Below are 12,847 nucleotides of genomic sequence, written 5' to 3'. Positions count from 1 at the left end.
AAAGGTGTTTTTTATTAGGTCTTGAGTGAAAGAAATATTTCTATTTGAACACTAGAAAACAAGCCAACTCAATCCAGTGGCTTTCAATGCCTATTAAAATACTCACATAGCCATAAAGCATTAGTGGATGGATAACTGTCACTTTTAAAATTAAATTTTCCCTTTATTATTATGAACTTGAAAATTAATGAACACAAATACTTCCTGATACAAAGAACTGAAAAAGAATACTACATGTGAAATCAAAAATTACTACTCCACATGTTTTGGATTTTTTAAAAATATATTTCTAAGTTTTGAATTGCAGCATAAAACATTCTTTTAAAATACACTTCAGACTTTTTAAATTACAGCATAGAACATTCTTTCATTAACAAGATTTTCCTCCACAGCATTTCTTTGAGGGAAATCAGGATATTAATTTTTTTCATATAGGAAAAATGAACTATGAACCAATTAAATGATTTGCCTGAAACTACTCAGTCAGGAAAGAGTAAAATTAGAATATAATTTCCCTGAATTCCAGCTCAGAACAAGATTAGAGGTCTGCTCCTTCAGTATTCTCTTGCAGTTTCAGAAGTTTGTGATCCCTCTTACCTAAGCCTCAATCTGCTTTTCTCTTCTTCCCTTTTCAGAATGCTAACAAACATATCTCCCAGGCAGAAGTGATCATTCGGTTTGCGTTCCAAACTTCCATCACGGTATTGTGCATTGCCTGTCCTTGCTCACTGGGCTTGGCTACACCAACAGCAGTTATGGTTGGAACAGGGGTAGCTGCCCAAAATGGTATTCTCATCAAAGGAGGCAAACCCCTCGAAATGGCTCACAGGGTAAGTGTGCTTATTGTCCCTGGGGTGTCTCACCACGTGTTTAGGTCACTCTGGATTTAGATTTAAAGAACTTTACTTTAGAGGCAGGAACTGGACTCAATGGCTTGCCTTCCCCAGAAAGAATGGTGTGGATCCTCAGGTATTGTCATGATAAAGATAATAGATCACAGAATGATAAAGCATTATTGAAGCAACTAAATAGTTCAGTGGATAGAACCTTGGGCCTGGAGTCTAGAAGACCTGAGTTCAGATCTGTCCTTAGACACTTCAAAAGAACAAACATGATCTTCACTTATATTAAGAGCCCAGAGTGGCTAGAGCCTGGGACATGAGTCTTAGTGTATATTATTTTCAGTTCTGGGTGTTCAATGATAAGTAGATTGTCCAGAGGGAAGTATCAAGGATGTTGAATAACCTTGAATGGTGTGAACTCACATATCAGTTGAAGGAACTGTGACTTTTTAGCCTAGAGAAGCCTTGACATGGGCCTGATTTGTCTTCAGGTGTTTGAAGGATATCATGTGGTAAATATGTTAGCCCTCATCGGGGCTTGAGCCCAAAGGGCATAACTAGGGACAAAAGAGGAAGGTTCAGAGAAGCAGATCTCCTCTCAGTGGAAGAAAGGACTTCTCTCAGTTTTGTAGCTCTTGAAAAGTGGAATGGAGGGGGCAGCTGGATAGCTCAGTGGATTGAGAGTCAGGCCTAGAGGCGGGAGGTCCTAGATTCAAATCTGACCTCAGACACTTCCCAGCTGTGTGACCCTGGGCAAGTCACTTGACCCCCATTGCCCACCCTTATCACTCTTCCACCTATAAGCCAATACACAGAAGTTAAGGGTTTAAAAAAAAAAAAGAAAAGAAAAGTGGAATGGATTGCTTTAGAGGAAATGGATTGCTTCTGACTAAAAGTCTTCAAGGAAAGGCTGGATCTACTTGTCAAGGATGTTACAGAGCAGATTTTTTTTTTAAACCCTTAACTTCTGTGTATTGGCTCATAGGTGGAAGAGTGGTAAGGGTGGGCAATGGGGGTCAAGTGACTTGCCCAGGATCACACAGCTGGGAAGTGTCTGAGTACAGAGTGGACTCTTGTTCAGGTATATGTATGGGTTTGGTTAGATGGCCTCTGTAGCCCCATCTAGCTCTAAGATTCTGAAACAAATTTTGGAACAATTGTCTATTACAAACACATAGCTCAGTTTATCACAAAATAAATGTATGCCATAAATCACAGAATTTTCTACTGTCAAAATTATGTTTTTGTACAAAAAATGACACATCGGTGTCCCTCAAGACACTACTTGTATGTTGCATCCTAGACAATCTTGCTTGTGCTTCATCCTGACTTTGCCGGGCAGACATAGGAATAAATTTCTGGGAGTGAGATTAGTTTTTAGAGAGAGGGATAAAATCTTTTTACTTTGTAAGTCTTTTAAATAGCATTGACTCCTTTTTCTCTGAGATGACTTCAGTATATTGCTGTCTCTACCAGGAGACAGGGATTTGGATGATATGGCCTGTGTATGCTCCTTCTAATCCTGTGATTCTGGCAGTGGATTATATATAATATATCTAACATATAACATATAATTGATCATAGATTCAGAATTAACTGGAAGGGACTGAGAGGTTGTCTAGCCCACCCTGCATCTTATAGATTGTAAGCTAGAATAGTTACATGATTCACCAGAAGGTCATACAGCTAGTAAAAGCAGAGGCAGAACTCAGTCCTGGGTCCCTGATTCCAAATGATCACTTTCTCCTCTGTCACAATGACTCTCAGCGTCATTCCAACGCCGTTTATTTCTGACAGATCAAGACGGTGATGTTTGACAAAACTGGAACCATTACGTATGGTGTCCCCAGAGTCATGAGAGTTCTTCTGTTGGTGGACATGGTTTCCTTGCCTCTGAGGAAGGTTCTGGCTGTGGTTGGCACGGCTGAAGCCAGCAGTGAGCATCCCCTGGGGGTGGCTGTCACCAAGTACTGCAAAGAGGTAGGTACACAGTTATAAAACATCCAGCCCCTGTCCTGTTCTCTCATTCTCTGTGCCTGGGCAGGTGAGGCTTCCCAGCACCTCGGCTACGTGTCTCTCACAGTATATAACCAAGGGCAGTGACCATATGATGCCATCATGGAGCTGGAGTCTCATCATGGGATGTGCCTCCTGCCAACCACACAGTGCATTGCCACTGGTCACAAAGGTAATGGAGAAGACCCTATAAAATTTGCTAAAGGTATTTTTGGCAAATAAGAATTTGAAGCTGTTCATCTAAGATTTTCACCTGTGGCATTGATTCAACCACATATAATTCTTTTGACTGGGAGGCCCTATTGTTTTTTTCCCCCTCTCACATCTTGACCATGAGAGCATAGGTAGTAGGTCTCACTAAGACACTGGCCTGAGGCAGTTGGAATAGCCTAAATGAATATGAGCAATAAATAAAAATTAACCTAGGTAATTTAACAGGAAACACTGTAAAATCTTACTTGTGTGGAAACTCATTCGTTCAGAAACCTGATTTATGTTCTATTTTTTAGATAAGGCTGATTCATTTTTGACATTATTTAACTTGTTTTTTAGTTTTCTGACATGTATGGTAGATTATCACTTATTTTCTGTTTTCTTTTGATGTATTATTTTACATAGTCAATAAAAATTATCAAAGAGAAGGGAAGAGAAAAGGAACAAGCATTTTTAAGTGCCTACTGTGTGCCAGGCATTATGCTAAGCACTTCACTGTTAATTTGATCCTCACAAAAGCCTTGTAGGTAGGTGTTATTATTATTTCCATTTTATAGTTGAGAAAATTGAGGCGGACAGAAAGTAAGTAACTTGCCCAGGGTAGTTAGAGTCTTAAGTCCAAACCTGAACTCAGGTTATTCTGACTCTTAAGTCCAATGTTCTGTCCATTATGCCACCTAACCTTTAATTTTATTTTTTAATTTTATTTAGTTAATTTTATTTAATTAATGCCTACCTTTAAAAAAAACCCTTAAAAAACCTGCTACTTGGTAGGGCATCTGTGAAGGAAGGTAGAGAGAGTGCAGGACCTAGAGTCAAGAAGATTCCTCTTCTCTAGTTCAGATCTGGCCTCAGACACTTACAGCAGCAGTGTGACCCTAGATAAGTCATGCCAATGTTTGCTTCAGTTTCCTTCTCTGTAGAAAAGGAAATAGCAAAAACACTCCAATATCTTTTCTAAGAAAGCCCCAAATGAGGTCATGAAGAGTTGGACATCGCTGAAAAACTACTGAATGACAACAACAACTATTTGTTAGACCCTATGCTAAAGACTATGCATTATCTCTTGAATATAAGCAGCCTTACAGATTCAATTCAAGGCCCATTCACTCTCTCTCATCTTTTGTTACATTTGGCCATCTGCTTTCATAAATCCTCTATCTATTGTCTACTCAGTTTACCTGAAGCCTTCCTCAGCTTCTTTTAATATTTTTTGGATGTCAGGGAAGTTCTAAGGCTGTTCATCTGTTACCTTCCTGTTCTTGCTACATAACTGGTCTTGCCACCTTTTCTAGGCAGACACATCCCTGAAGATACCTTTCTTACCATTCTAACCTTGCCAACCATTGCTAGGGTTATGCTGCAATCTTTATGCTCACAGGCCAGCTTTCCAGTGCCCTTTAGTTCATCTGCATTTTAATTATTCTGAAATAGTAGTATTCCATGATATATAACCATATAGCATCATTTAAAGAGCATTAGGTCTTTTAAAAATTGACTTTTGTGGAAACTTCAATTTTTTTGTGATTATTTTTGCTATATTGCAATTTTTAAAAAATGTGTTCTTTTGCCATGAGGCTGCTGAATAGGGTATAAGGCTTTTGTTTTTTTCATTTCTTAACCCTAGATTATATTTTTCAACTTTTTTTTTACATTCTTCTTTGCATTTTTCTTTGCATTGAGACCTTTAGGTATCAGGTTATATACTGACTTTACTTAAGGAGAATGCTATCAAATAAGCTTAATTTATTTTCATGGTCATATGTTTGCTTAATACTTGCTGCCATCTTTCCTGTTTTTGTCACCACAAAAGTGAGAGAAACCACCTACTACTTCAGATCAGTTTGAATTTTTGTCTGTTTCTAGAATTACCACAACCAAAAAATTAAGCACCAGTGACCAAATTCCAGGAGATGAGCCTCTTTCTGTGTTTACTTAGACTGGACTTTAGACAGCAAATGCAGTCTATCTGTAGATTGTCCTCACAACCTTTCCCAAGAGTTGATGATCTGTTGACATGGCCTTTGTCATTCCATGGTTACTGCCGTGCCTCTAATGAGGCATTTCAGGAAGACCTTGGTGGAGGCTGTTGGCAGTTTCAGGTATCTCTTGATGTCCCCCCCCCCATTTTTTTTTATTATCAGAGTATCATAGATTTAGAGTTAGATGAGACTCTAAAAACCATCTAGTCAGCCTTCATTTCCCATTTTTCAAAATAGAAGACTGAAGCCAAATAGATTAAATGACTTTAAAAAGATTACAAGATGGTAAGGGACAAAGCCTGGTTTTAAACTGGTTTCTTCAGAGTAGCATTTTTTCCATTGTACTAAGCTGAAAAGGATGACAGGATCAAGAGAATATCCATTTTTAAAGATGGGGGAGAGGCAAGCATATTTTTAAGCAATAGGAAAGGAGCCAGGAGATAGAGAAACTTTTAAGTTGAGAGAAGAACAAGAAAGAATGAGCAATGGATCAAGCTCTTGGAGAAGGGGAAGGAAGGATAGGATAAAGGGTTCAAGTAAAGGGGTTAGCTTATTGGTTGTGGCAAAGAAAGGGACAACCTCTTCTCTGAGAATGTAACAAAGAAGGAAAGAAAAATGATAAAGATGAATGATTTAGAAAGGTTTAGCAGCATGTTGTTTAAAAATAGTCTAAGCCCTGGGAGACTACATCTCCCAGGATTCCCTGCTACAACTTTCCCCAAACTTTCCCCTCTTCCTTTGTGGGAGGTGTCAGAGAAAGTATAAAAGAGAGAGTTTGGGCACCTTTTTGCTCTTGACCCTGGAGACTCTCTCTTGACCCTGGAGATTATCTTGGCCCTGAGCTCTCTCTTGGTGCCTTTTCCAGAGATCTACCTCCTAGCTTCCCTAGACCTTCCCTTTTCTAATCTAAATAAACGTAGCTATTCTTAAGTGCTACCTGATCTTTATTAAGCTCCAAAGAGCTCGAGTCAGTTTCCCCTCCCGGCCTTGGGGGCTACCACAGTTTACCTTCCTCGGGCTTCCCTACATTCCTTTCCCTTCTACCTCCAAAATTCCCTTTCACAGCAGCCTGGAGTAAGGAAGGTGAGGGAGCTTAATCTTCCTTAGGTAGTCTCATTCTATTCCTTTTGTCAATTCATCAAGCAGTTAAGTGCCTGCTGTGTGAAAATGCCTGGAGTCAGGAAATGGAGTGTCTTGTGCAACGCACAAGCAGAAGGCCAGTGTCTTTGGATCATTCTGTGATTATGTGGAGGAGAGTCAGGTGTAAAAAGTATGAAAGGTAGAAAGGAGATAGGGTCTGGAAGGCTTTGAAAAATCAAACAGAGGTGTCAGAGACCACCAGGGACCACCTGTTTGGGGGGCCCAAGGGTTAAGAAAGTAGGTGGATCCAGGAAGGCTAATGATTATCAATGGCACGGACCAAAGATGCTGGTGGCAAACAATGGTGGCTTTATTGAGGGAAGTGATGATATTTATAAGCATCTGGGTTGTAATGAGTAACAGAGAGTCTTGAGGAGAACAGTGCATCCTTGTCATGGTATTGATCTGTTGGATACAATCTGCACTGTGATTGGAGGATTTAGGGGTATCTGTTAGATACATAAAAACATACATAAGATGACATATCTTCTACTAGAGTTTCCAGGGACATAGTACACAAATATGTCCTAGGTTCAGCCCTAGGTCATTCAGATATATTCAGTGCTTTATGGATCCTTTAATAGGGGGCCCTATCACAGAGGGTTTTCTGTATGATCCTAGAGGTGATAGGGAGCTGCAGGAGTTGATTGAATGGGGGTAGAGGTAGGAGCAAAGTGATATGACCAGCCTTGTGCTTTGGGAACCTCAGTTTGATAGCTGAGTAGAGGATGGACTAGAGTAAGGACCAGTTTGGGGTGAGAAGATCCCCCTACAGGTGACTGTCATAGTCCTGGCTTGAGGTGATGAGGGCCTACACGAGGGTGGTGGCTGTCAGAGGAGAGAAGAGTGTAAATGAGAGATGATACAGGGAGAAATGACAGAACTTGGCAACAAATTGACTATGGGGGGTGAGAGTAAGGAGCTGAGGATGACACCTCCTGGGTTGTGGGCCTGAGCGATTGGGCCCTTCATATCTGTAAGGAAATTAGGAAGAGAAGAGGGCCTGGGAAGAAGGATCATGCATTCAGTTTTGTACACATTGATTTTATGGTGTCTAAGGGACATCTAATTCAAGATGTCTGATAGATGCTGAAGATGCAAGACCAAAGGTTAGGACTTTTTGTAAAGGGTTTCTAAGGATAGAAATATCATTTTCCCTTTGATTCTCTTAAATATTTGCTCTTGCCTTTCTCCTTTCTTTACCTCAAGAATTCACCCACTGTTGGCAGTTGGGCAGGATATGGGACTACTTAACTCATCAAAATTTCTTTTGAAGGAGATAGTTATAAATGAAAACAAAAATAAAGTAAGTGCACAGGAAACATGCAAAGTATAATATAAGAGAGAGAGAATCCTTCTGAGGGAGGAGAGATCGCTTGTCCCTGTTCAGGATAAGCTTCATATAAGAGAAATCAGAATCTGAACTTGACAGTTTGAAACAATATCAATCTGCAGAACTGGACCAGGGCACAGTGAAGGTAAAGTACAGTATGAGTGGACACAATGAATTGGCAACAATGAAAGAAAAAAACAGAAGCAAGAGTTAATTAATCTTTCTGTATCTCTCTCTCTATCTCTAACACCTTTTTTGTCCTTCCCTCCCTCATTCACATTTTCCTCCTCTCTCTCTTCATTCTTATTTCTCCCTCCATCACTTCTATCCTCCTGACTCCGTTTCCCATTCTGAATCTTGACCTTCATTCACAGGAACTTGGAGCTGAAACCCTAGGGTACTGCATGGACTTCCAAGCTGTCCCTGGGTGCGGAATTGGCTGTAAAGTCAGCAATGTTGAAGCCATCTTGGCCCAAAGCGAAGACCCTTTAAATGAATGGAATAGTCATCTGAATGGTGTTGGCAGCCTTCCCACCAAAAAAGGTTTCATTGATCATTGCCTTTGGCTCTGGGGAAACATCAATAATCAGAACTTGACTGGGTAAAAATGGAATTGTGCCAGACCACAGAGGCAGCGTTGCCAAGTATTTCTGGTGTGATTTCCTCCTTAGCCTGGAAAAAGGTGTGCACATGAGTGGGTGTGATCTGCAGCCAAGTCACATACAAAAGCCTCTTCTAATCCACACAATGTTCAGTGGTAATGGGGGATAAGAGTATTACACTTTTCTTTGGTACTTCTGGAGAATGGTAATTTCATCAGTGTGTATACTCCCTCTACTGATGCATCGGGAAGCCCTTGCATGGCTTAAGAAGAAAGCCTGGCACAGGGAAGTAAAGGACCTGGGTTTAAATCTTGCCTTTGACGCTTCCTTCCTGGGTGACATTGGGTAAATTCATTTACTCTCTCTTGGCCTCACGTCTTTTTCATCTGTAAAATAAGGGAGTTAGACTTTATGGCCTTTGTTATGTTCTAGCTTTAAATCTGTGATGTTATTATTATATAACTATTCCAAAGAGGAGTGACCTAGCATGGCCCCTTTCTTGCCTCTCATTCTTGAAGCACAAATGACCCATTGTCTTTTTTCAGTTATACCCAACCTTTTTCATGTCTTTTATGCTACTTCTCATACACAGATAGCATGCTTCAGCCTGCTTAAACTAATAAATATATATACTGTATATGTTAATAAATATGACACATTTATGTAATAAATATAAATAAGTTAGGACTCTCCAAACTATGTATATCTATATCTGTGTTTATGTTTATGTAGATATAGTTGTACACATTTCTATATCTATGCAGAGATAGATTGGTTGGAGGATCATGAGATGGCTTGAGTTTTATTGGTACTGTTTGTTTTTTATACCACAATCATTTCCCATTATACACCCCTTAATCGACCATTGAACTTCCTCTGCTACAACAAAGAAGGAGTTAGGCACAATAGCCCAATGAATGACCTCCTCTGACAGCCTATACTGTGTCCTACAATTATAGTTCCCTGCTCCTCCATGCAGAGGAGAGAACTATATGTCATTTTTCCAGACCATGATAGGTGATTGTATTATGCATATTTTAATGCCCTTTGGGTTGTTTCTCTATTTTAATTCTACTGAATCTGTGGCATACTCAGATTCACACACATATAGCATCACTGATTCCTTAGGGGAAACCTATACCAAGATAGACTATGTTACAGTTTTGGAAAAAAATCATCACATTTGGTATTAAGAAAGTCACTAGTCCACCCTTACCACTCTTTCACCTAGGAACCAATACACAGAAGTTAAGGGTTTAAAAAATAAAATTAAAAAAATAAAAAGAAAGTCACTAGACATGATAGTAACAGAGATAATTAACATGGGATCTCTGAACTTGTTTTATTTTTAAAAAATAGTTGAGACAACTATGTCTCATCATATTTAGTTTCCTTTATAATCCCATGCACTTTATTTTATGCATTTAAAGATATTATTCTGAGAAAGAAGTCTGTACATTTTACCAGACTCTATAAGAACCTCTGTAGTGAAAGAACTGGCCATCATTGCTAGAGACGGAGGAGAGATATTAGTTAGTCATAGTTAACATAATCATTTATATATCACTTTAATGTTTACCGAGTACTTCATATCTCATTTAATCCTCTTAGCAACCCTGTAAAGGAGGCATTATTTCCCCCATTTTACAAATGAGGAAAAGGAGACTGAGGAAGGTTTAGTGACTTGTCTAGGATCACATAGCTAATCAATGTCGGAGATAGAACTTAAACTATAAAATATTACAAGAAATAATGGGTCAATTAGAAAACATTTATTAAACGCCTACCAAGTGCCATGCATTGTGCTAAGCTAAGTCCTGGGGGGTACAAAAAGAGGCAGAAGGCAATCCCTGCCCTGTTAGTATCTTTGTGTGAATGTACTTTGTGTTGCCAGAAGTTTCAGCCTGATGCATACCTGTAATTGTGTATATTTTACACATTTTGTTTTCTTTTTTAACCTTGTTAGAAGCAATATTATTGTGGGGAGAGAAGGGGGTAGAAATTAACAGTTCTTTAACAGGGAAGTGAAATGTGAGGGTTTTATAGTTAGGTCATTACATGAAATGTAGCTTCTTGTTTTTTAGCCCTCTCTGGCAGTACAGACTGGGCTTGTTTGTGTCTGATGTCTCAACAAAGGTTCTATTGGACAGGTTCAGCCGTGCCTCACACTTATTCTGTACTGATTGGAAACCGGGAATGGATGCGACGGAATGGTTTAACAATATCCACTGATGTCAGTGATGCTATGACAGACCATGAAATGAAGGGGCAAACGGCAATATTGGTAGCTATTGATGGTAAGTCATTTTCTTAGTCAACTGCATGATGTATTGTTCATTGTGCGTGCTGTGTTTATCTGTTCCCATTCCCACCACCAAAATTCTCTAATCACTCCCTTCCTGACGTAAGCTGAATGTTTTGATTGTTAGGAATCTTCCTACATTCATAATAGCATGAAGCATTAGCCCAGTCTCCCATGTAAGTGCCAAAAATTTATCCTTGTTTTGAACTTGTATTTGATTTAATTTTTAATTAAAACACATTTATTTTCTCATCCCTTATCCTATGACCAGTTGAAAACCAGTATTTGTAACCAATATTCATAGTTGAGCAAAACACATTCCCATGTTGGCCATGTCCAAAAGTTTATCTCATTCTCTGTCCTGATTCCATCACCTCTCTGTTCTGAAATGGGTAGCATGATTCATCAAAGTTCTCTGAAATCATGATTGTTATTACATTGATCAAAGTTCTTAAGTCTTTAAAATGTATCCATTTTTATAGTGTTTTACTATCTATTTACATCATTGTGTAACTGTAAGCATCCAGTGCACCCTGATCATCATCAGAATCAGGTTAGAAGAAAACCTTCTATATGCAACTCATATGGGAATGTTTAGAACAAAATACAAACTTCTTTCAGGATCAGAAAATTCAAACTGAGAAAACACCTTACCTGTATATAGCTTTATTTGGCTATGTGATTGGCACCAAAGGTGTTTCCTGTAACAAAATGGATTCAATTTTTTATTTGATTCTATAACTCATTTTCTATTTAATAAAAGCTTTTGAGTCCATCAAAAAAAGTTCTATTCACTACAATATGAATCAGCTCAGTCTTCCCAGGTTTCTCTTAAACTATACATTTTATTTCTTATGGTCCAGTAAATATTCCATTACATTCACATACCATAATTTGTTCAACTATTGCCCAATTGATGGGGACCAGTTTTACCAGTTTTTACTACTACAGAAAGGAGCTTCTATAAATATTTATGTAAATATGTGTTCTTTTTCTTTCTTAATCTCTTTGTGGTATAGGCCTATTAGTGATATTACTTGGTCAAAGAGTATGCACAGTTTACAACTTTTTGAATATAATTCTGTTACTTTCCCAAATCATAGAACCAGTTCATATTTCTACCTGTTTTTGTGCAACTTCAACATTTTCCTTTTTTCTCATCTTTGCCAAGAGTTGCTTGAATTTGCATTTCTCTAATTATTTTTATTTGGAGGATTTTTTTCAAATAACTTTTAATGATGTGGATTTAGTTCTTTAACACTGCTTATTTTGTATCCTTTGACAAACTATCATTTGGGGAATGGCTGTTGTTTTTATAAATTTGAATCAGTTCCTTATATATCACAAAAATGACATCTTTATTAGAGAAACTTGATTGGAAAGGTTTTTTTCCCCAGATAACTTTCCATTTTAGCTTTGATTGCATTAGTTTTATCTATGCAGATTTTTAAATTTTATGTTATCAAAATTGTCAGTTTTGTTTTCCAAGATCTTCTCTATCCCTTATTTGTTTAAAAACTCTTCCTCTGTCTATAATTATAAATAGTAATTCCCTTCTTGCTCCTCTAATTTATTTTTTATGTGACCTTTTATGTCTGTCATGTCCATATGGAGCTTTTCTTGGCTTGGGGTGTGAGGTGTTGCTCTGCCCAAAATTAATTTGTGCCAGACTTATTTCCAGATTTGCCAGCAGTTTATGACAAATAGTGATCAATCAAGCATTTACCTCATTAGCTAGGGGTTTTGGATTTAGTAAATGTTATGCTTCAGTATTTGCTTCAGTTTGTCATATAGCTAGTCTGATCTATTCTTTGGCCTCTCTATCTTTAAGTAGTCCCAAATATAGTTAAACAGCAACTGTAATATTTTCCTATTCTGCAAAGCTCACCTCATTTCCTCCCTTGATTCCTTTATTGCCATAGTAAAATTTCTATTTTGGTTATCCTATTTTTAAACCTTTGATTCCCTCTCTTTTTCTTTCATCTGATTATTCCCAGCTTCCAAAAATTGGTACCATATTATTATCATAGCTTGTCTTCCTTTAGGCTATGATTGCTTCAAAAGAGCCCTATATATGAAGACTTAGATTTTTAAAGTAAAAATCCTTTGCTCCTATAAGATGTTCATTGCAAAAATCCTTTAAAAAATAAACTCCCCTAGGATATTTAATAATTTGGTTTACAAAAATTGATTTTCTGCAGGACACTGTAGGAGTATTTATATTTTATAAAGTAAGCTATACCTTATACCTAAAATTTAACACACAAATTATAACTTATCCTTTTTCTTTCAAAATCTTTTAATATTCTTTTTATTTCTCATGCTATGTCCTCTTTTTTTCTTTTCTCAAAGCTTTCCTCTAGAACTGCCTTGTCAGGATATTTCTCTTGAGTTTCTTTTCCTTAAAACTATCTACT

General features: G+C 37.9%; 1 protein-coding gene across 1 annotated transcript in view; it reads left to right on the top strand.

Annotated features, from left to right (window-relative positions):
* ATP7B (ATPase copper transporting beta) overlaps window positions 1–12,847 on the top strand; it is an 80,586-nt gene that overhangs the window by 55,892 nt on the left and 11,847 nt on the right. The window contains exons 13-16 of the mRNA XM_044666052.1: window positions 636–830; window positions 2,640–2,822; window positions 7,901–8,069; window positions 10,279–10,425. Of these exons, the coding sequence (XP_044521987.1) occupies window positions 636–830; window positions 2,640–2,822; window positions 7,901–8,069; window positions 10,279–10,425 (694 nt within the window). The remainder of the gene's footprint in view (window positions 1–635; window positions 831–2,639; window positions 2,823–7,900; window positions 8,070–10,278; window positions 10,426–12,847) is intronic.

This window comes from Gracilinanus agilis, chromosome 3 (assembly GCF_016433145.1).
Source record: "Gracilinanus agilis isolate LMUSP501 chromosome 3, AgileGrace, whole genome shotgun sequence".
Classification (NCBI taxonomy): domain Eukaryota; kingdom Metazoa; phylum Chordata; class Mammalia; order Didelphimorphia; family Didelphidae; genus Gracilinanus; species Gracilinanus agilis.
This window is presented reverse-complemented; position numbering and strand designations above follow the sequence as displayed.